This window comes from Stegostoma tigrinum, chromosome 31, assembly GCF_030684315.1.
Source record: "Stegostoma tigrinum isolate sSteTig4 chromosome 31, sSteTig4.hap1, whole genome shotgun sequence".
NCBI lineage: Eukaryota > Metazoa > Chordata > Chondrichthyes > Orectolobiformes > Stegostomatidae > Stegostoma > Stegostoma tigrinum.
This window is the reverse complement of record NC_081384.1, coordinates 5,421,019-5,446,098: the sequence shown is the minus strand read 5'-3', so window position 1 is coordinate 5,446,098 and position 25,080 is coordinate 5,421,019. Positions and strand designations below refer to the sequence as shown.

Genomic DNA, 25,080 nt, shown 5'->3' with positions numbered 1-25,080 from the left:
GGACAGCAACATCCCCCCACTCAGTGGTTGAAAATGCCCTTGACCACATCTCTTGCATTTCCCGCACCTCGGCCCTCACATCCCCGCCCCACAATAAAAACAAAGACAGAATTCCCCTTGTCTTCACATATCACCCCATTAGCCTCTGGATTCAATGCATCATTCTCTGCCAGTTCCGCAATCTGACCTCACTACCAAGGATATATTTCCCTCACCACCCTTATCTGCCTTCCAGAGGGACTGCTCACTCCGCAATTCCCTCGTCTGCTCCACAATCCCCACCAGACCTGGCACCTTTCCCTGCAACTGCAGGAAGTGCTACACCTTCCCCTACACCTTCCCCCTCACCTCCAGCCCAGGCCCCAAAAAAACCTTCCACATCAGACAGATGTTCACCTGCACATCTGCTAATGTGGTCATTGTATCCGCTGTTCCCGATGTGGCTTCCTCTACATCGGGAAGGCCAAGCGGAGGCTCGGTGACAGCTTTGTAGAGCACCTGCGCTCAGTTTGTGAAAAATGACAACACCTCCCAGTCGCGAACCACTTCAACCCCCCCCCCCCCCCCCCCCCACTCCCTGGATGATGTGTCCATCCTGGGCCTCCCCCAGTGTCACAACAATGTCCCCCGGAAACTGGAGGAACGGCACCTCATGTTCTGCCTTGAGAGCCTGCAACCCAATGGTCTCAAATGGTCTCAATGTGGACTTTACAAGCTTCAAAATCTCCCCACACCTGACCTCATCCCAAGACCAGCCCCCCTCTCAACTCCGCCTCCTTGACCTGTCCATCTTCTCTCCCACCTATCCGCTCCTCCCACCTCACTGACCAATCCCCACCACTACCTACCTGCTATCACCATCCCACCTACCTTTCCCATCCCAAACCCCCTGTCTCTTTTTATTTCATAGCTCCATTCCCCTCCCCATTTCTGAAGAAGGGTCCTGATCCGAAGCATCAGCTTTCCTGCTCCTTTGATGCTGCCTGGCCTGCTGTGTTCCTCCAGCTCTGCACTGTATTATCTGAGACTCCAGCTTTGGCAGTTCTTACTATCTCTCCATAAATGACAATTGCTGACAAAGCCAGAAAATAGAGAAATATTAACTTCTGCAATATCAGATGAACTTTATTAGTGTGAAATCATGCTATTTGGAATGAGAGATGTACCAGCAATTTTCCAATGTTCAAACAGCAGTCATTAAAATGCATTATATGTTAAATATCAATAAATCATTGCTGTCAATGTACCACAGAAATTGTGTTAAAAAGAACATTTTGCTTGGAAATGAAAATACCTCTTAAGGTCAAAGTTTTGTTCTTCTTTGGAGTGAGGTCTGATGAAAGGTATGTAATTTGTATATATAGACATAACTTTTAGAATTTACATGTCAGAATAGTGGCATATAGGTGTTGGTTTAACAAAGAAACCAGGGTTAGACAGTTCTTCCAAAGCATTGACTTATTCCAGTCTGTGTCAGAGAGAACAGGTAACTGCTAACATCTAGAGTATTAATGAATAAGGTGTTTATACTGTGGTGTTTATGACAGAAAAAGTACAGCATGAAGGCTATTAACTTGTTTTGTTTCAGAATAACCAAGTATTAATTTTGGTTTAGGAAAAACTAGAGAATGAGTGTTTTTAGGTTAGTTCAGAGGGAACCTGACTGGGATGAAAAGTAAGTTTAGTTTCTGTGCTAGAAAGAATTTTTTCAGAGCAATTAAAGGCACAAGTTACCTCAGCAGAAACATTAGTTTGTGTAAGTTCTAAACCAAGAGTGTTTGTTTAGAAATCTACAGGCTATTAGAAGTTGAGAAAAAGTAAATTCTGTCTCATGAGTTTTCATTCAAGAAGTCTTCACAGTTCACTGGACCAACCCTCTAAGGAATGAAGTTGATTTTAAGATAAAAAGATGTGCTTTCTCTTGATAATAAAATGTGAGGCTGGATGAACACAGCAGGCCAAGCAGCATCTCAGGAGCACAAAAGCTGACGTTTCGGGCCTAGACCCTTCATCTCTGATGTCAGCTTTTGTGCTCCTGAGATGCTGCTTGGCCTGCTGTGTTCATCCAGCCTCACATTTTATTATCTTGGAGTCTCCAGCATCTGCAGTTCCCATCATCTCTGCTTTCTCTTGATCTTGATTTCTATAAGATGATGGTATTGGAAGAGAGATTGAACATTTAGTTTCACTGCATGTTTAAGATCTTTCTAATTATGTTCTTTTTCTAAATAGCTCTTTGTTCATTTACATCGTTGTGTAATAAACTTCCATTCTGTTATTGAAGAAACTTTGCAGCTTTGTATGAGTATATTTTAGGGACTAACCACCACATTAAATACAATAGATAAAAAAACTATCAAGCCAGCTGTCACTCTGGGATTTGACTTATCATCAGCTGGGACCATAACAACACGTTGCTGTGAAATCTTAGTCACATCAAGACTGAACTGAGTTAACATGGTACATTTCCTTCTACAAGAGCAAGTAGTGAACAAGGTGTGGCTTTTTTAAAGCATAATCCTCTAGCTTCATGGTCACTTTTACTGATTTTGTTTCATTTTGTTCCTGATTTATTTAATTTATTGATTTGATTTCCCCCACTTAAAGTGGTGAGATTGTACTTGTTGCTAGATCATTAGTCTAGGGTTTGTAGATTAACAGTCCAGTTCTATAATTATGCAAAATAGCCAAACTTAGCTAATTTATTTCTAAAGGGGAATTGTCAATTGTCAAAAATTGTAGTGATATGATAATGAATGTGAAATATAAAACTAACATACGCGCATAACATAGATAATGGGAACTGCAGATGCTGGAGATTCCAAGATAATAAAATGTGAGGCTGGATGAACACAGCAGGCCAAGCAGCATCTCAGGAGCACAAAAGCTGACGTTTCGGGCCTAGACCCTTCATCAGAGACGTTTCGGGCCTAGACCCTTCATCAGAGCGCATAACATATTTTACAATGTACGCTATATTGACGATCCAGATTGTATCAGTTATCTTACAGAGGAAACAGGAAATGTTCTTGTGTCTAAAAATCCAGACTTTGCCTTCAGTTGCTACTGCAATTGTGTCATCTTTCTAATAGCACCTTAAATATGTCAAAACACATCATCAGGCACATCTGGGAGCAAATCCCACCTTTCCAACTGACTGAGCACTATAATAATCATGAAGTGCAGCTTCTAGCCCCTCAAATCACTGCCTCCTCAATCCCAAACCATTGGAGCTTCCCAACTTCTTTACTCAATACTGTCAAGCTGGGACTCTTTTCTTTAGAGTGTGGGAGACTGAGGGGGGATCTTATAGAAGTGTATAAGATCATGAGAGGCATGGATAGGGTGAATACACTGAGCCTTTTTACCAGGGGAATTGAGGATTAGAGGGCATCATTTTAAGGTCAGAAGGGAAAGAATACATGGGAACCTGAGGGGCAAGTTTTTTACATAGAGGCTGGTATGCATATGGAATGAGCTGAGAGTGGAAGTGGTTGAGGCATAACATTAATAACATTTAAAAGGCATTTGGCCAAATACATGGAAAGGAAAGCTTTAGAAAGACGTGGGCCAAGTGCAGGAAAATGGTCTTAGCATGGATGGACATTTTGGTCAGCAGGGACCAGTTTGGTCCAAAGGGCCTGTCTCTGTGCTGTAGGACTCTGTGACTGCAAAAGATGGGGAAACTGAACTGGCCTTGTCCCTGAAATGTGAAGCTTTTAGGCTGGGTTCTAAAGTTCGCACAGACAAATCCTTTCAAGGGGACACAAAATTCAAATAGAAAGATTCTTCCTTGAGTGCCTTTGTGATTTTCTTCATTTTCAACAGTTTGAAAGCACATTTGTTTGAGATAAATTGAATGCTATAACTCAAACCAAATAACTTTAAAGCGAAGTGTGGAGCTGGATGAATACAGCAGGCCAAGCAGCATCTTAGGAGCACAAAAGCTGACGTTTCGGGCCTAGACCCTTCATCAGAGAGGGGGATGGGGAGAGGGTTCTGAAATAAATAGGGAGAGAGGGGGAGGCAGAACGAAGATGGATAGAGGAGAAGATAGATGGAGAGGAGAGTATAGGTGGGGAGGTAGGGAGGGGATAGGTCAGTCCAGGGAGGATGGGATCCCGCCCCCTTGACCTGTCCGTCCTCCGTGAACTGACCTATCCCCTCTTTACCTCCCCACCTATACTCTCCACCTATCTTCTTCTCTATCCATCTTCCGTCTGTCTCCCTCACTCTCCCTATTTATTTCAGAACCCTCTCCCCATCCCCCTTTTCTGATGAAGGGTCTAGGCTTGAAACATCAGCTTTTGTGCTCCTAAGATGCTGCTTGGCCTGCTGTGTTCATCCAGCTCCACACTTTGTTATCTTGGATTCTCCAGCATCTGCAGTTCCCATTATCTCTAACTTTAAAGCAATATTGCCATATTTCATTCCATCACAAAAATGCAGATGTTGGGGATCAGAAACTGCTGGAGAAACTCAGTAAGCCTGGCAACAGCTATAGAGAGAGAATAAGAGTAAATTAGAGCCTCTTCAGGAAAGAAGCAGGCCATTCAACACATTGGGTTGACACCAATCCTCCTGAGAGCATTTTACCCAGATCCTAACCCTATATTACCCATGGCTAATCCATATCCCTGGACAATTTCTCCATGGCCAGTCAACCTAGCTCACGCTTTTTTTGTGACCATGGGAGTAAACCCACGCAGCCAATGTGTGCAGGCGCCCAAGGATAGGATCGAACGGAAGTCTCTGGTGCAGTGAGGGAGTAGTGCTAACTGCTGAGCTACCACACCACAATTATTCGGTCCGCCTCCCCCTCTCTCCCTATTTATTCCAGTTCCCTCCCCCCATCCCCCTCTCTGATGAAGGGTCTAGGCCCGAAACGTCAGCTTTTGTGCTCCTGAGATGCTGCTTGGCCTGCTGTGTTCATCCAGCCTCACATTTTATTATCTTGGAATTCTCCAGCATCTGCAGTTCCCATTATCTCTGACACCACAATTATTTCCGTCTTAATGGCCCCGAAGAAACGTTAATTCTGCTTCTCTTTCTTCAAATGCTGCCGAGTTTCTCCAGAAATTTCTGGTTTTGTTTCTGATCCCCAAATGATCCCTTTGATCTGGATTGTAAGTACTAAAACCCAGCAAACCATTCCGGAGTGCATCGCTGATTATCTCATGAGAGTTAATCCAGCAGCAGTGTGGTGCTGAGAGCTGTCCAGGCCCTACAATCCCTTCTCACAGAGCCAACAGAACACTCACATGGCCTGATCCACCAGCCTCAAGGTCAGTAACATCTCACCAAAACCTCTCCAAGGAACACTACCCAATTGACAATGTTAATCGAAGCTCCTTATCCCTGGAGCCATTCTGGACCCTTTATCTTCACATCCCTTCCCAGATACAAATATTCAGACAACCTGATCCCGATTTTTCCAGTCCCGGCTAATCCTGTTGCCCAAGCTCGGTTCTGAGGGAAGGCTGCTGTGTGTCTGCTGGGGGCATTGTCAATCCGGCTCCAGGAACAGTGTGATGTAGGGTGGAGGAGATCCGAAAAAAGAACGAAAAACAAAGAGCCTGGAAACGGCTGACCAGAGGCTGTGGCTAGAACCAGGGCTCAGGTTTTAGTCTCAATGACCCTTCCTGGAGGGGAAGGCGAGCCACGCCGCTGTCTCAATGACCTTTCGGGTAATGGGCAGCCGCTTCTCCCGCTGTAACCGTGCCCTGGTCTAGACCCTTAGCTTAAATCCCCACAACACACACACAGGACACACATCTGACACTGACTTGTCTTCCGGACATCTCTTATGCTCTTACCTCGTCAGAGGCGATCGGCAAGAGTCCGTGTTCGGCGCTGTTACATTTTCCGCTGGCCGCATTGTCTGATTTGCTTTATACACAATGATGGGGAACTTATTTGCCTGAGCACGATTTTTAAAAACTGCAAAGGTTTTGGACAATGCAGGGTCCCATTTCCACTGGGAGGGGGAGGTCGGTGCTGGAGGAGGGGGGTGGGGGTGTGTGTTGGGGGTGTGGATGGATCCTGAAATCTTGTTGCCCTCAAATAGTCAAATAAATGACAGCTCCTGGGTGCTCCTGCATCGAGGGCAGCACCTTAGAGCGGTGCGGTGAGGACAATGACCAGGCTAACCCGGGTCAATGCTGTTTCACTGAGACACTCGCCCTGGTCAGTCAATATCATCCTCTCAGAGCCCGCCTGCTCATTCCCCCTTCATTTCATGTCTCCCGTTGTCATGGTGAGCGATCTGCTTTCATCACCGAGAGGATGCACTATTTTAGAGTGAAAAATGACGAGATTTTTTTAATGCCCCTGTTGAAATGGTCTTTCCCACATTTTTTCCTCTAATGTCTGGGCTATTTTTATCATTCTCCTGTAATGTGCCTGGATTAAAAGGCAGTACACCAGGGACTGCTACAACCCAGCCTGACCCAGGGAGCAGGAAAGCGGGCTGAGCGACAGGACAGCAGCCACCCTCCGCTGGGGGGGGCAGAATGGCCTCGGAGGCGCAGCTCTTCAGCACTTGCTCCGGATGGGGCCAGCCCTTAAGAAGTCTGTGAGCCAGCCCCTGGCAGACCCTCGGCTCGGGCCCCAGCGGATCGCACTGGAAGCGGGAAGAAGTCACATGGAGCTGGCCAGGTCTGCGCTGCGACTGTTTCTGATCGCCCAGGTCGGGGTCTGTGCTGGCCTGGGCCCGGGGATCGGGGCCAATGCGAGCCGCCTCTCCAGGCTGCTCAGCAGCCCACCAGCAGAACTGGCCAATTCGGAGCCAGAGACAGCAGAAGCCGCCAGCTCCTTCCTGTTCTCCCGGGACCCCGCCACCCTGCTGCGGGCGAACTGCACAAAGCGGCTGGAGATCAGAGCTGGCAGCACCGGGCACCCCAGTGCCAGGGTCCAGTCTCTGGTCAGGGGGGCCGTTGACGCTTTGGTCCACGCCACCAACTTCCTCAACCTGGTCTTCCAGACCAATGACCTTCGGGAAACCAGTGTGAAGGATGAGATCGAGTGGTACCATGCCCTGGTGAGGAGCATCGTGGAGGCAGATGCCAACATTGACAGGGCAGTGCTCATTCTGGACGTGCCCACCATCCCCTCCAAGTCCCAACTGGTTCTCCAGGCAGCCAAGCGCCAGAATGCGATCTACCTGCGGGAACTGTCCTCGATCCCAGGAGATCTGGAGAACCAGACTGTGGACAACGACTGGTTCAATGCGATGAAACACGAAAAGACACCTGATCTGAACAAGTGGATCTTAACTAATGACCTGAGAACACTGGACAGCCCCAAGTGGGGGCTCGGGCACAGCTACATGACTGACAAAAAGCACGTTCAGTGGTCTAGCCCGTTCTTAGATTGTGAAGATTTTAAATTTATCCCCAAATGGATGATGAGCTTGTCTTCTTCATTCTATGGACTGAAGCCCGATCTCAGTCCCGAGTTTAAGTAAGTTAATCAAAATTCTTTAAAATGCTTTCTTCAAAAAAAAAACTGCGTTTTCTAATCAATGCAAAAGGCTTCAAAAAAAAACTCTAGCGGCACTGGAAATGTTTAGTGTTTGTTTCCTAGAAATTCGAATCCTTCTGGAGAGTGGAAGTCAAACAGTTTTAATTCCAATTGTGCGTTTTATTTCCATTTTTTTTTCTTTATACTCTGCCTCTTGTTGTTCTTCTTTCTTTTCCTGCATTGCTTTTCTCCAGTCTTTTCATCACCCTTTTTTTTTATTATCGCTCTTCCAAAAATATAAGAATGAGCCAGTTCATTCTGCAGTTCCAATGCAGTTTGACCTTGCTCCTTAAATACCTCAGTGGAGAAACGTTTTCTTTCACTCCAGATCTTTAAAGGCAGACATTAGCTAAGATAAAGTGAAGTTAATTTGCTGTAGTCTCAGGTCTGAGCGAGTCAAAATGTTCAAAAGTCCACTGAATAATGTACTTACATCACCACATTTTATGTTGATGTTCTACTGTGAAATGATCTTTGAAAAACAAGGAACATGGCTGGTTTCCTATTTAACTTGCCTCATCCTGCACATTTGTTGGACATTCAGAGGACAGACATAAGACAGAGAACAAATATCTTTCTGCTTCGCCATTCTTCTCCCTTAATAAAGGGAACCACATCGAATATATTGCCAGAGATTTGTAAAAAGATATTTACAGAAAATGCTGGAAATATTCAACAGGTTTGACAGCCTCTGTGGAAAGAGAAATGGAGTCAATGTTTCACATCACTGACATTTCAACAGATCTGTGACGGCACTGTGGCTCAGCGGTTAGCACTGCTGTCTCACAGTGCTAGGGACCTGGGTTTGTTCCCACCCTTGGGCAACTATCTGTGCAGAGTTTGCATGGTGTCTGTGTGGGTTTCCTCCCACAGGGCAAAAGATGTATGGCCTAGGTGGATTAGCCATGCTTAAATTGTCCAGGGATGTGTGGGTTAGCCATGGGAAATGCAGGGATAGAGTAGTGGGTGGGCCTTGGAGGGATACTGTTCAGGGGTTGGTCTGGGCAAAAGGTTTGCCTCTACACTGTAGGAATTCTTTGATTCTGTGTTTTTCTCTCTGCAGCTGCTGCCTGGCCTGCTAGGTATTTTCTGTTCAGATTTCAAATTTCCAGCTTTCACATTATTTCGCTTTCATTTGCTAAAATGTCTTCAGAAACATTGTTTGACAAGCCCATGAAAGAAAAGGCACAGTGTGGAGCTGGAGGAACACAACAGGCCAGGCAGCATCAGAGGAACAGGAAAGCTGATGTCTCGGATTTCTGAAGAAGGGTCCCGGCCTGAAACGTCAGCTTTTCTGGTACGAGGTGCAAGCAGGAATTGACTGGTCAGAGATAATGCGAACTGCAGATGCTGGAGAATCCAAGATAATAAAGTGTGAAGCTGGATGAACACAGCAGTTCATCCAGCTTCACACTTTATTATCAGGAATTGACTGGTCAATCACCTTGAGTCAGTTCCCCCATGTAATTAAACCATGGTTAATCCACTGGCAGCATTTACGCCATATGCCCCACCCTTACTTGACAAAGAACTGTCATCACAGTTTTGAACATTTTAGTGGACCTTCAAAATTCATGTGGAAATAAAACTGAGTGTTACAAGGTACAGGATTAAGGGCCCATTAAAAAGACTTGGATTTCAATCCAAGTTCCTGTTCTTGGCACTGAATTTTAGGAAGGATGTAAAGTTAATAGAGAAAGCTTAGCAAAGACTGTTTATAACCACTTTAATTAACCCATCTGCACATGCAGGAGCTGTTAGCACTGGTTTTGACAGAGGTTTGAAAATCATGAGAGCCCTAGACAGTGTAGATAGTTGGAAACTGTTCTCGTTGTTGAAAGTGTTGAGGGTTAGATGTGACTGGTAAAAGAAACAACAAATTTTTACTATCCTTGGTATGATAACACTTTTCATCTTCACTTCTGAAGCCAAGCCTTTATTTTATCTGTCCTTTTGTGGGATGTGGGCATCCCTGGCTGGGCCAGCATTTATTACCCATCCCTAGTTGTCCTTGAGAAGGTGCTGGGGAGCTGCCTTCTTGAATAGCTGCAGTCCATGTGCTGTGGATAGACTCACAATACCTGTAGGGACTTTCAGGAGACTTTAAAATAATCTTTGTTTTGATTCCTCCCACAGGAAGAAATTGTTCCTCATTTTAATCCTTTTCACATCCTAAACAGATCAGTAAGATCACCCATCAACCTGTTAAATTCATGGGGATACAATCCAGGTATATTCAATTCGTTTTCAATCATTAACATTTCAAGTCCCCTGAAGCACACATACTGGATAGAAATCAGAAATAATGTAACAATCCAGAAACATAAGGGACACATGTTCACTCAGATGAAACAATAATTTCGTCTACAGATGCTGCCTCACAGTTGCTGAGTGATTCCAGTAATTTATGTTTATAGTCTTTCTTTCTGAAAACAGCCATATGATAGGAAAAGAAATAGAAAATTATCAACCCCTGGAAACATTGAAAAACAATGTAAGGAAATTGAGATTTTTTAAAGAAAATGTCTTATTTTGAGGCAAGGGGTCAATAATGGAAAGATCAATGTTTGCTGCCCATTCCCTTGAGCTGAGTGTCCTGGTGGGTCGTTTCAGAGGACATTACTATTAGTCAGCATGTAGTCCAGATCAGATATGGGCATCAATGAACCAGATGGGTTTTTACAACAATCAATGATAGAATCACTGTGACCTTTCCCGAGGGTAGCTTTCATTTCCAGACTTCATTAATTGGATGCAAATTCCATCAGCTGCTGCGGTGAGAATTGAACCTGTGACCCCTCACCCTTAGCTTGGAGCACTTGGGATGAGTAGCCCAGTGACATCACCACCGTGTCAGCAACTGCCCTAATGCTGAGAAGGGAGAAGTTGCACTTAATCCCAATGTAGCAAATGACGCTGAGGGGAAATCCAGTTAATAATGACAAGCTTAAATAAGTCTAACAGAAATAACATTCCCATGAGCAAATGGCACAAGGATTTGGGGACTGTCTACAAGGGTGGTGCAATTGGAGATTTCAACTGGAAATGGGGTGAAAAGTTGAAGGAAATAAACTTGTACAGTTACAAGGTATAGAGGTTGTGCATGGATTGATTAGATTTCTCTATTGAGAATGGACGTGGAGTTGTTGGGGTGAATGGCCTCCGCCTGTGCTATAATGACTCTTTAACTCCACCAAAATTACATTTAAATTATATCCAGTTCTGCGTGCACTCTTCTCCTGGGGAAGCTGTTGCATCCACTAATCTTTTTCTGTTTTGTAATAGACAAGATGTTAAGATCTGCATGCGGGTGTGATGCTGAACTGTCATTCCAAGCATCAACCTATCTATAAACAGATGAATTATCCACTCTCAATTTAAAATAATTTTTTATATTTAATTAATGTGCTTGTTTTAATTGCAATGGAGTTCATTGTTCATTTTCAGAAGTGAGATTAATATTTGTCGAGTAATGTTTACACGCATCAACATGACCCTGAGGTAGTAATTCTGCAATTTTTTTATTCTGCAAGGGAGAGGAGAGGAGTCTGTTCCTAACAAAAACAAATCCCTCTGCATTACTTTCAGCTTAAATCTTATGGTTAATATCGCAGGGCCTCTTCATATGTTGCTCTGTTTACAGATGGAGCTCTGGTAGCCATTTTGAGTCAATATAAAACCTTCCTTCCATCTCGTCTTTGCTCTTTACTCCAGACATTTACACCGTGAATTGATTGTTTTGCACAATGACAGCATGAAGAATCAACAGACACATGTTAGCAATGGGTGACAAGTTTCCTTCCTGAAGGACCTTAGTGAAGCAATTTAATTTCACAACTGGTTATATTGAGAGTTCAGCAATATTTGCCTGCAGTCACCCTGATGCTAGAATTGAATGGGGGTTCCAAGCCTATGCTTACTGGGATCCAGAGCAGCAGGTCTTTTCTCCCTCCTAGCTGGCCTGATCTGTGTTTGATGTCCTATTAAAGATGGAGGCAAGATCTTGCCTTTGCCAACCCAATTTGCAAACGCCCGTCCTACTAATTTTTGGTACTACAATGAAACACTTAATTGCCTTAGAATTCAGTGATTTCAGTGCATTCAAGCCCTTTCCATCTCTGTTTAGAAATACACTTGCAACGAGCTCGGACAGGCGCAATGGGTGGAATGCTCTCTTCCTCTGTGGAAAATATCTATTGTTGTAATCATCATTCCATTCTACAAGATAACAAAACAGACTTAGATATCAAAGAGATGTGAGTCAGCAGATGCATCCAGGCAAAAAGTGCACTCAGTGCTTTGTCCTTTCACCATTGTCAATCTGACAAATTAATGTTAACTGCTAAGATCAAAGTAGAGTTTAAAATTGAGTGGGCTTGTTCACAGGGCTGACGCAATAATGATTAGGCTGTCACCCCATGGTGTTACCTCTCACTAATTGAATCCTGTCTCATCATTATGACCATAACTTCAGCCATCTCGAATCTAACCTCTGGAATTCCAGCTGCAAACTGCTCCAAGCCCCTCTCCTTTTTTTTTCATTTCCTTTCAATCCACCCATTCAGAGATGTGATTACAGTCCTTTGATGGGATTTGAACTCAGGTCTCGTGGCCCAGAGGGAGGGACGCTACTGCTGTATTAAAAAAGCCCTGTCTGCGTTTTTAAAATAGTTTTGCCAAAAAAAATCATTCTAATTGATCAACATGAAAAGTATATAATAGAAGTTAACTTAATAGATATTTTCTCATCAGCCTGATTAATATTCCCACTCGTCTCGAGCAGGTGGAACCTGAGTCTGCTTGTCCTGGGTCAGAGGGAGGGACACTACTAAAACCCCATCTTCTCTCCTTTTTTAAGACTTTCTTTTAAAACTATTTTATGAGCCCTATTGTCTCCTTCATTGGTTCAGTCAGTTTTTGTACGGTCACTAAAGTAATAACATAGTACAACAGCTGCCAAAGAGCTGGAATAATAACAGAAATTGCTGGAGAAACTCAGCAGGCCTGGCAGCATGAGTGGAGAAAGAAACAAAGATGCATTTAGAGTCCATAATGAATCTTGTTTGGAGCTCCTGCCCTGAAGAAGAGTCATGGGAATCGCAACATTATCTCTTTTTTCTCTCTCCACTGATGCTGCCAGACCTGCTGAGTTTCTCCAGCAATTTCTGTTTTTATTTTCTCTGATTACACTCCTGTGAAAAACCTTGGGGCTTTTTACAATGTTACAGATGTTACATGAATGTATATTAATGTATTATTTATATACAGGAAATCAGCTGCTTTGAAAGAAGTTAATGGATTTGATCACAACTTCCATCTCTGCACATAATTCAAATTATGGGTGAAATTTTCTTCTCTTTGCTGGTATTGAAATGTTTTTTGAAATTACAATTTAGTATCTAACATTCACAGTGCATAACTATCCACAATGGCACAATTGACAAATACAGTCAGGTGTGCAAAATCAAAATGTTGCAGTGAACACTTCAGAACACACCATATCGAGATCGCAGTTTAAGTGCAGCATTGACAGTGCTGAGGGAACTTTACTCTGCATCAAAATGTGTCATTCATGTTCTGGGACTGATTGATGTAGACGTGGGGCGGGTGAAACCAAACGTGTCTATTCTTTGCCCTGATGAACTCAATAAAAAAACCTTAAAAAAAATAGCCTAAAATATCTTTGGTTTACATGAAAGTAGGTGTATCAAATGAAGAATACTACATAATAATCCATTGTCAATTGTTGGAAAAAACCCATCTGGTTCACGAATGTCCATCAGGGAAGGAAACTGCCATCATTATCTGGTCTGGACTACATGTGACTCCAGACCCACGGCAATGTGGTTGACTCTCAACTGCCCTCTGGGTAATTAGGGATGGGCAATAAATGCTGCCTTGCCAGCGATACCCTCATCCCGTGAATGAATAAAGAAAATATTCAATGTATGTTACACCATATTCACATTTGTTAGAAGGGTCACTGGACCCAAAACATTAACTTAGATTTCCCTTCACAGATGCTGCCAGACCTGCTGAGCTTTTCTAGAAAGTTCTGTTTTTGTTTCATATTTGTTTCATTGATTCATGGTGATGTGAATTGCTGGTAGGGCCAGCATTTATTACCCATAGAACATAGAACATAGAGCAGTATAGCACAGTACAGGCCCTTTGGCCCATGTTATTGTGCTGAACTTTTACCCTAAACCTCATATCAATCTAACTTCCATCCCTGCCTTATACTATCATCCGTATGCCTGTCTAATAGCCACTCAAATGCCCCTAATGAGGCTGACTCCGCTACCCTCTCCGGCAATGCATTCCACACCTCGACCACTCTCTGAGTAAAGAACCTACCTCTGATGTCTTCCTTATATCTACCTCCACTCACTTTAAAACTATGCCCCCTTGTAATAGCTACTTCCACGCTAGAAAAAAGTCTCTGGCTGTCCACTCTGCCTATACCTCTGATCATTTTGTACACCTCAATCAAGTCAATCTTTAATTGCTCTTGAGAAGGTGATGGTGAGCTGCCTTCTTGAACTGCTGCAATCCGTTTAGTGTGGGTAGACCCTCAGGGAGTTCCAGTGACAGTGAAGGGACAGCTATATATTTCCAAGTTAGGATGGTGTGTGACTTGGAGGGATCTTGCAGGTGTTTGTATTCCTGTGTATCCTTCTAGGTGGCAGTGGTTGTGAGTTTGGAAGATAGTTTCTTTGTGAATCTCTGCAGAGCATCTTGTAGCTAGTATACGGATCTATTCTCATATTTTGTTAGTCCCTAGAGGCTTATGTATTTGTCTTTGAATGGGATCAACCCATTGCTGATGAACAAGAATGGATTATTGCATTTTGTCTGACTATGACACAGGTACAACTGCTGAAGTGCAATTTGATACACGTGGAAAGGAAGCAGACTAATCCATGAGGTGTAAAAATGTGCTCTTTATTGGAGTTAGAACTTGCAGTCATCTTTTAGCAGCCCTGAGTGTAGAATGCAATCACAGAGTAGAGAAGTAATCTATTTAGCCCATTGCACCTGTGCCAAGTCTTTGAAATAACTTTCCAATTAATCCTAATCCCTCAATATATTCCTAAAGCTTGGCAAATTTATCATTCTGAAGTACATTTGAAATTCCTTTTAAAATGTGTGATTAAACCTACTCTCAATGCCACTCGGGCAATGCATTGCACACCCAAACTTGCTGTGGGAACATAATTCTCTTCATTGTGCCTTGTGTTCTTTGCCAAGAATCCCATATTTGTTTCCTCTGGTATCAACCCTCAGTGGAAAATGGTTTCTCCCAATTTACCCCAACAAAGCCCTGCATGCATTTTAAAACCTCTTATTAAAACTCCCTTTAGTTATATAAAAATCGAAAGAATTGTGGATGCTGTAAAACAGGAACAAAAACAGTTAGAACATAGAACATAGAACATAGAACATAGAACAGTACAGCACAGAACAGGCCCTTCAGCCCACAGTGTTGTGCTGATCATTGATCCTCATGTATGCACCCTCAAATTTCTGTGACCATATGCATGTCCGGCAGTCTCTTAAATGACCCCAATGACCTTGCTTCCACAACTGCTGCTGGCAACGCATTCCATGCTCTCACAACTCTCTGTGTAAAGAACCCGCCTCTGACATCCCCTCTATACCTTCCACCAACCAGCTTAAAACTATGACCTCTCGTGCTAGCCATTTCTGCCCTGGGAAATAGTCTCTGGCTATCAACTCTATCTATGCCTCTCATTATCTTGTATACCTCAATTAGGTCCCCTGTCCTCCTCCTTTTCTCCAATGAAAAGAGACCAAGCTTGTTGCTGGAAAAGCTCAGCAGGTCTGGCACAATCTGTGAAGAAAAACATCGGACCCAAAATGTTAACCCTTTTTTGTTCCTCACAAATGCTGCTAGACTTGCTGAGCTTTTCCAGCAATTGCTGTTTTTGCTCCCCTTAGCTACCTCTGGTCTAAAGAGAACAATCCCAATTTCTTCATTCTCTTTAATAGCTGGATTCCTTCATCCTTGTACCATTCTAATAAATATCCCCTGCAGCCAATCCAAGACCTTGATCCAATCCGGCTTTTATTTGATCCACTTCAGTGATGTTCCTTATTGTTGTTTCCACAAGACAATGAGGAAAGTTAGCAAGACATAATTGTGGGTTTAAACAGCATTGTAGGTCTACCTATAGCACATGGACTGTAGCGTTCAAGAAGGCAGCTCACCACCACCCTCCGGGGGCAATGAGGGACAGGCAATAAATGCTGGCCAGGCCAGTGCTGCCCGCATCTCATACATGAATTTTTAACAAACGCTCTGTATCATTGACCAACTCTACACTCGCAAATTCAATATCAATGTCTTCTGATCTGAAGCGGCAGGGGATATCGAGACAGTACACCTTCAACTCACGTGTTTTTCTCACATCCATTGAGAATTTCAAACCACAGTTGTAACAGAGACTGATTTTGTTTTGCTTATTCAAATGGAGCATCCATTTGTGTTGTTTAATATATCAAGTGTAGCTCAGCCAGCAGCACTCTTATTTCTGAGCACAAAATCATTGGTTTCAAGGATCACTCCAGTGATTTGAGGACAACATTAAGACTGATATACTTGGTGTAGAACTGAGGGAATGCTGCAATATTAAATGTTCAGTCTTTCAGGTAGAGTCATAGAGCCACACGGCATGGAAACGGACTCTTCGGTCCAACCGGTCCATGTCAACCATGTTTCCAAACTAGCCTACTCCCACCTGCCTGCACCGGCCCCATATCCCTCCAAATCCTTCCTATTCATGTACCTGTCCCAATATCTTTTAAACATTGTAACTGCGCCTACATCTACCACTTTCTCTGGCAGTTCAATCCACACGAATGAACTGTGTAAAAACAGTTGCCCCTCATGTTCTTCTTAAATCTTTCTCCACTCACTTTAAAAATGTGCCCCCTAGTTTTGAACCTGAGGAAAAAGACCCCTGCTATTCACATTACCTATGCCCTTCATGATTTTACAAACCTCTGCAGGTTACCCCTCAACCTCCCATGCTCCAGTGAAAAAAGTCCCTGTCCTTCCTGACATAATGGGAACCGCAGATGCTGGAGAATCTGAGATAATAAAGTGTGAAACTGGATGAACACAGTTGGCCTGCTGTGTTCATCCAGCTTCACACTTTATTATCCCAGTCCTTCCTGTCTATTTTTATATCTCAAACCTTCCAGTCCTCACAACATTCTGGTAAATCTTTTCTGAACTCTCTCCAGTTTAATAATATTCTTCCTATAACAGGGTGACCAGAACTGTACACAGTACTTCAGAAAAAGCCTCACCAATGTCCTGTGTAATCTCGACATGATATCCCCAAGGTGTTAACGGGGACCCTATTTGCTCTCTTAGGTTGGTGTAATGGTTTACATGGCAATATTAGAAGAAGAGCAGGACAGGTCCTTTAGTGACCTGGGACAGTGTTTAATCTTCAACCATTATCACTGTCATAAATTTTCTAGTCATTTTTAACGTTTAAGTTGGTGGAGCTTGCTGTGTATGTATTACATGCCACGCATTAAAACATTGCAAAAGTGCTTCAATAACTGTAAAGTACTGAGGTCATAAAAGATGCTATAAAAATGCAAATTTCTCTTTGAATCCATTGATTATTATTGCCTCTCTGTAGAAATTTCAATGCGCAATTACATTTTTGAACAACTGGTTTTAAAAGTAAAAAATAAAAGTTAAAAAATCAAGTGTAAAATGTGCTACAGTATAGATTTGAAAATGATCACATTAATACCTGTGATTTAAAGGTTATTTATCCTCAAGACACTTATTTTAAAAACAGCAAATATAACTTGCATTTAAATATCTGCTTACGATGTCACTTAAAAAGGAATGAAGGACTTTTACACTAATTAATTTTAGAGTATAGTTATTGTCATGATGCAGAGGGGAGGCTGCTGGGGAGGAAAAGGAAATGCTGAAATGTGCCAAATACACAAATTAGCTTTCAACTGTGACAAATGTTTGTAACATTTTATCATTCGAATTATTTGGAAACTTGGATTCAAAAGTTAAGGACAAACCAACTCTAATTTTTATTTCTGTGCAGGTGACTTGTTGTACTAACAAAGATCAGAAAGTCATTTTGAACAGTGAGCTCAAATATCATTTCCAAAAAAAGTCTGTTTCTTAAGTTAAGTAAGAAAGTAAACTACCTGAGAGTTAATTAATAAAAATTGATAAAGTTGAACTTTTATGACATAGAGAAAGACAGAGCAGGGGCCGTAGTTAGATTTCAATTGAGAAGGGCAGTTTCAGACAAGTTTTGTGTTGCACCTTTCCAGGTATGTACAAAAAAAAGTTATAAACCAGCTTCAACCCTGGCCTGTGTGTACTAGTAGCCTGATATTCTACAGCATGAACTGATGTGTTAAGAAGGTTAAAGCTTTCAAAATAGCCACTAACTACCCCTGCATTGTAGGTAAATAAGGGAAATACTTCCACCCACTGAGTGCTGTTAGCCAGCCACTATCAAAAGGAACTAGGACAAAAGAATTTCAATCAACCTGCAAAGCCAAGAATCTCAGAATTGACTGTTCAATAACCAATATCAATTCCAACACCATAATCTATTGTAATGGATACAGCATACCCTGTAATACTCTTCATGCATCATGCACAGACTGAACTGTATACCTTACTAACTTCATCTTTTTTTTTGGACTGGCTACAACGGATGATTCCAGATGACCTTATTTGTCCAGAAATTGAGTTGGGTGAGTGGGGATTTTCCAGATTGGTTGTGAACTGCTTTTGGAATTCCTCTTTTTGGTCGGGGTGATAGACAACATGGATTAAGGCCTGTGCGGTGCATTCCAGGTCTTGGGCAGATATACACAGCTTACAGGGAATGTTGCTAAAGGGCTATGCTCCTCATGGGAGCTTAGACTGTGAGCTAAGGAAAATCTTCGTCTATATAGCCCCATTGGCAACTTCAACTGGTAGCTGACCCATTTAAATTATACCAAGATGAGAAGGGGAGTGGAGATTATACACAATGAATTAAAAATAAATTTTAAAAGATAAAAGGAAGCATGTCTTTGCAAAGTGAAAGAAAAACATGCACAACCCAACTGTTGCTGAATATTATACAGAGAGTGGTAAACATTGACATCCCAGTGGCTTTCCTTGTGGTATTGTTACGGATCTAATCATGGATTTTCCACATATTGCTTTCACAGTTGCTGTAACAAGATGGTTTAACTAGCAATTATAAATTTTCATTCATCACGCCACACAGTCATAGATCACGCCTTCTAATTAAGTTAGGTGTTAACATGCATCATTACTCCAGGAGCAAACTTTTTTTATGTTTCATTCTTTTGTTTGAAATATTGATCAAAGAATGTGCTGAAACCACTGAAATGCAGTGATTATTGCATGTGTATTTTGTATGTATTACAACTCATACCTGATCCTTACTTCCAACTCTTTCCCTGACAACATCTGTTGATCTCAATCTTAAATATTTATATTGATGCTAGCAACCTCAGCTTTTCCAGGTTTGTACTGCCTTTGAGAAAGTGATTCTTGATTTCACTCTCACACAGCTGTAGGGGTCTCTTGTGGCACACTGATAATGTCCCTACCTCTCAGGCAGGATCAGATTTCAAGCCCTACCAGCTCCATGGGTGTGTAGTAACATTGCTGAGTGGATTGATGAGGAAATTGTCTGCACAGTTGTAATTTTAAGATGATGCAGCTTTACTCTGGGTTGCCCATCCTTCAAGGCTGCAATTACAGCTGCTATAAGTGCAGGTGTCCCACACACCAACCATTCAGTTATTGCTTGTGACCCCCACAGGTATCTGCTTGCTGCATTAACTCAAGAATGACCGAAGCTTCTACAATGTGCATCTCCCTGAATGTTCATTGAGTAAACATGCAGTATATACTGCCCAGTATTGTCATGGAGATTCCACATCCCACAAATATTGAAGAAGGAAATGCTAGCATCCGTTCACTGTCCCACTCAGCACTGCACTTTCTGCTGTAGCCTGGCTGGGGACCTTGGCTGAGCGAGCCAGGCAAGAGGAGGAGGAATAGACTATCAATGTGTCTATGGGCACCAACTCCCCGGTTCCAGGTGGACATCGACACACCAGCGGTACAGGCCTCTTATCCCAGTGCTGTACCAGGAGAGACAGTGATGTAGAAACATACAGAATCAAATCAGGAGTGGGCCATTCAGCTCTTTGAGCCTGCTGTGCCATTTGATATGATCATGGTTGATCATCCAACTCATTACTCTGTTCCTGTGTTCTCCTCATTCCCTTTACCCCGAAGAACTATACCTAATTCCTTCTTGAAAACATACAATCTTACGACATCAGTCATTTTCTGTGGTAGAGAATTCCACAAGTTCATCAATCTCTGGGTGAAGACATGTCTCCTCATCTTGGTCCGAAATGGCCTACGCCATACCCTTCGTCTGTCACCCCCAGTTCTGGACTCTCTGGTCTTCAGAAACATCCTTCTTGCATTTATAATGTCCAGGCCCATTAGACTTTTATAGATTTGTGTGAAATTCCTTTCATTCTTCTAAACTCCAGTGAATGTACTCCTAACTGATCCAGTCTGTCTTCATATGTCAGTTCTGCCATCCCAAGAATCGGTCTAGTAAATCTTTGTTGCACTCCCTCCACAGCCAGAACATCCTACCTCAGATAAGGAGACCAAAACTCCACACAACACTCCAAGTAGACAACTGGACCAAGAGTAGTTCATTTGGCCCTTTAAGCCTCCTCCACCACTCAATATGATCACAGCTGATCATTTCATGAACGTCCTGACATTTCAACTATATATAGGCTTTGCAAAACCATTGCTCAAAGTTTAACAAACATTGCATGAAGACAAGTATATAAAAAAGAAAGAAAAAGATGCCTCAGGAGGTCAGGCGGGTGGAGAGAGACAGATTTCTGATTAAAGATCACATTAAACTGAAATGCTGACTCGGTTTTTCTCCACAGATGCTGCCAAAGCAGCTGAGCACTTGCAACATTTTCAGTTTTCCAATATCTGTAGCGTCTTACTTTCACACGAAGATAAAACAACAGTCTGGCTTCCAGTTGGTTTATCCAGGATCCATTGGTTATAAAATGAGCTTCAGAAAACACAGCAGCTAAAGTTGGTGACAATAACAATTTGTATTTATATAGTAAGACTAACATAATCAAACCTCCCAAGCTGCTTCACAGAGGTGCTCTGAGACAAAATTTGACTTCAAATCATAAAACCATAGAAGTATTAAGGTGCAGAGTGAATCCATTTGACCCAGATCCACCTCACTGAGCATTTTCATTTTGTCTCAATCACCTGCTTTTTCCAAACAATCCTGCTCATTGCTTCTATTTAAGTAAAAACAAAAAGCCTGCTCTGTTTGACCGAGGGTCCTGTCAATATTGGGCACTGATCCAAAGTTCCACCCAGTGATAGGTAGAAGTGGCAATTCCCCTGGATTGTCCTCAAGTCTCCAGGAATTGAAGATTGCTCACCAGGACATTGCAGGGCAAGAGAACAAACCCAGGACAATAATCGAAGAGGCACAAGCACACAGTGTTTCTCCCCCTTTATTGATCATTTAGTAATGAGCTTATTCCATCATTATTACTTGGTTGTGTGTGAGATTATACATTACTAATGTTGTGAGGAGTGTCTAGATATCACAAGTCTGGCTTTAAAAATGATATTGCTTTCTTTTATGAGCCCTTGCTAAGGTTTGGGTGTTTCCAATCAGGATTTGTACTTATCACTTCTTTTCAGTGATGCTTGATGAAAACTGCATATGTGAGAACACAACAGGGCCCATCCGTGATGCCCATTCATTTCAAACAGCTCACTGTCAGTCACCACAAAGTCACACAGATATGCGGGGAATATTGTCAATGCCCAATTAACAAAAATTCTGATTTGTCAAAAAGCAGAAACAAAAATTACAACACAGAGAGATGAATGAACATGTTGGTGCGAAGCAGTAAATGATGTGAGAGAGATGTGCTTCTGGAGATTTATAAAGAGCACAGAGTCCTCTGCCAAAAGTGTTCATTTGTTTGCTGTGTAATTAGTACATTATTAGATTCACATTAATTATATAAATCACGTTGTAGATGACAACTTTCATAACATGCAGTCAAATTTGTAAACAAATTCCTATACTGGTTTCCTAATTAACAGTGTAATTAAAATTACATTTTTAATTAAGACCATTGGAACGTCTGGCTTGCAGTTGTTTACGAAAGGGCAGCTTGAATCTTGTGAATGGGCTGGAAATTGTGCCAAAATTACTCCAAAACCTCCAGTTTTGCAGTGTCACTTTGTGTAAATCCAAATGTAAGATCTCTTATTGGTTCCAGTGATATTTAAGGAGTCTCTGGAGACTGAGTAAAACAGGCATCAGCCTTCCCTGAATGGAGGAGGAGTTAATGGAGAATAGGGGGCTGTTAACTCTCAATACTTCAATACATTTTAAGTTTAACAACAATGAAATGTCAGGGAAGGGGAATCTCCTGGATTGAATGGGGTGTTTGGAGGAAAGAAGTCATTGAAGAAACTGTGAGGGTTTCCTCCAGCCTGCACTGCAGCACCAGTGAGGAGCCTAGAGGCTAGCCCCTGTAGAACGAAACTATGTGTGTGCCTGCGCAGACCAAATTAATTCTTCAGGTTCAACTGCACTCTAACAGATCACAAAGGGATGGCAGGATTGGCAGGAGTGCTGCGGGTGGGGAAACCCATGACAGACATTTAGCTTTCTCATCTAGTTGTTTGAAAAAGAAGGAAGAGGGAGTATTCTTTCCCAAATGCTCAGTATCACCCCAGGTAATAATCAAGAGATAAGTGCCTCAAACTGTGGGAATTTGAAAGCAGGTCAAAGCTAAAACTGATTCAGAGATAGTAGGAACTGCAGATGCTGGAGAATCTGAGATAACAAGGTGTAGAGCTGGATGAACACAGCAGGCCAAGCAGCATCAGAGGAGCAGGAAAGTTGAAATTTCAGGTCTGGACTCTTATTTCTGAAGAAGGGTCCAGACCTGAAACGTCAGCTTTCCTGCTCCTCTGATGCTGCTTGGCCTGCTGAGCTCATCCAGCTCTACACCTTGTTATCCCGAAGCCAAAACTGCTGTTCGTTGAGGAAGCTGTTTTATAGCACCTTCCAAACACTGACCTCCACCCTCTAGAAGGGCAAGGGCAGAACATAGACAAGAACACCACTACCTGCAAACTGCCCCTCCAAGCCACATATCATGCCGCTTTGAAAATATTTCACCATTCCTTACTGTCAAAGTCCTGGAATTCCTTCCCTAATAGCATTATTGATGGCCCTATACCTCACAGTATATGTAAGTGACATGAAACAAAATGTGGGAGAGGGTCTGATAAGTAAATCTGTGGCTGACACGATGAAAGGCTGAGGAAGAAGGTCTTAGTTACAAAAAGATGTGGATGGATTGGTCAGACATGCAGATCAGTAGCAAATGGAATTTAACCCTGATAAGTGCGAGGTGCTGCTCATTTGGAAGAAGTGACAAAAAACAGCGTACTCATTGAATGGCAGGACACTAGGAAGCTCAGAGGAACAGAGGGGTCGTGGGATTTTGTCAGCAAATCCCTGGAGGCAGCAGATCAGGTAAATAGGATGGTTTAGGTGGTGTACGGAACACATGCCTTTATCAGTCAAGCCAGTGATTATAAGAGCAGGGAGGTTACACTGGAGGTATATCGGACTTTGGTCAGGCCACAGCTGGAGTACTGTGTGGACTTCTGGTCACCTCACTACAGGAAGGATGTGACTGCACTGGAGGGGTTGCAGAGGACATTCACCAGGATGTTGCCGGGGAATGAAGCAGTTTAATACTGCAGGGAGGCTGGATAAGCTCTTTTTTTATTCTTTAGAGCAGAGAAAACTGAGAGGGGCCTGACTGAGGTATGTAAGATTATGAGAGGCAAGGTAAAAAGTAGCTGTTCCCCTTTAGGCAAAGGATCAATAACAAGGAGCATCATTTCAAAGGGAAAGGCAGGAGGTTTGGAGGGGATTTGAGGAAATAAATTTTCACCTAGAGGGTGGTGGGAATCTGCAATGTGCTGCCTGGCAAGAGAGCTAAGGCCGGAAACCTCACAACCCTTAAAAAGTATTTGAATGAGCACTCGAAAGGTCATAACATTGAAGGCTATGAGCCAAGGGCTGGAAAGTGGGACTAGTGTACATTGAGAGTAGCTTTTTGTCGTCACAGACTTGATGGTCCAAACAGTCTCTTCAGTCCTGTATGATTCTATGACTGCAGCAGTTCACCAGCACCTTCTGAAGGGCAATTAAGGATGGGCAATAAAGGCTGGCCCAGCCAGCGACACTCACAGCTTGTGAATGAATTTTTAAAAAGGATCAGTCAGGAAAATGTCTAAGATAAGTGATCAAAGCTGTAGATAGGATTTGCTAGAGACTAAAGTAATACATCATTGAAGAATCGAAAAGAAATACCAGAGAAAAATGCCTGATGGCTACAACTGGCCCATGTTCACTAGAGTAAAATATTCATCACAATCCATTTCACTCTTCATTAGCCTCAGCCACAATGTCTTGTCATTCTTTCTGTTCCAATTCATGTACTTATTCATCACGTCTATCTACTTCTCTGCAACATTAACTCCAGGCAATTCAAATCCCTTTGCAATCTCTGATCTGTTTACATTGTCCTTCACATTAAAAATGCTATGAAAATCAATAATTACTTTTTAACAGGAACACATTTCCATGATTGGTTCTGTAGAAAATCCTTTTTTAATTTATAAAGTGTTGATTTCTCTGCTCCTTTATCTGTTCCTTTTCTTTCTAAATGTTTTTAATCATTTTGCATCCTCTCTGAATGTTCCTGTTCCCACACACTATTCTACAGTAATACTTTCTGCATTGCTTTCATCTTTTATATGAGACAGCTGACCTCGTAGGTGTGATATCCTACAGATTATTAAGAAAGAGCAATTGTTTTCCACAGCAAACTGCCAGAAACAGCAACAACATCATATGTCATTCAGTGATACAAAACCAAAAAGTTACTGCAGAAATTCAGCAGGTCTGGCAGCATCTTGGAGAGAGAAGGCAGAGTTAATGTTTTAAGTTCAGTACTCTTCTACAAAACTCTGCAAATGTTTTAATTCCCCTTTTATCCTCACAAGAATGATTCCAGGGATATCAAATTTGTAAATGGGTTAGAGGAGTAAATGTCTTTAAAAATGAAATAAATGCAGATGTTGCAAATCAGAAACAAAATCAGAAGTTGCTGGAAAAGCTCAGCAGGTCTGGCAGCATCTGTGAAGAGAAATCAAATTGAACGTTTTGGGTCCGGTGACCCTCCCTCAATTCTGAGGTTCACTGGTCCCGAAACGTTAACTCTGATTTTTCTGCACAGATGCTGCCAGACCTGCTGAGCTTTTCCAGCAACTTCTGCTTTTGTTTCTGCGTTAATGTCTTGTCCATCAATTGTTAAGGTTTGATCATTTCT

The 25,080-nt window shown here is 42.5% G+C and overlaps 1 protein-coding gene across 2 annotated transcripts in view; it reads left to right on the top strand.

The window, feature by feature from the left end:
- The first annotated feature begins 6,079 nt into the window (after positions 1-6,079).
- Positions 6,080-25,080, top strand: part of gpr179 (G protein-coupled receptor 179) — an 83,990-nt gene continuing 64,989 nt past the window's right edge. For both annotated transcript variants that reach the window (XM_048560315.2, XM_048560314.2), the window contains exon 1: positions 6,080-7,461. In XM_048560315.2, the coding sequence (XP_048416272.2) occupies positions 6,551-7,461 (911 nt within the window). In that variant the 5' untranslated portion in view covers positions 6,080-6,550. The remainder of the gene's footprint in view (positions 7,462-25,080) is intronic.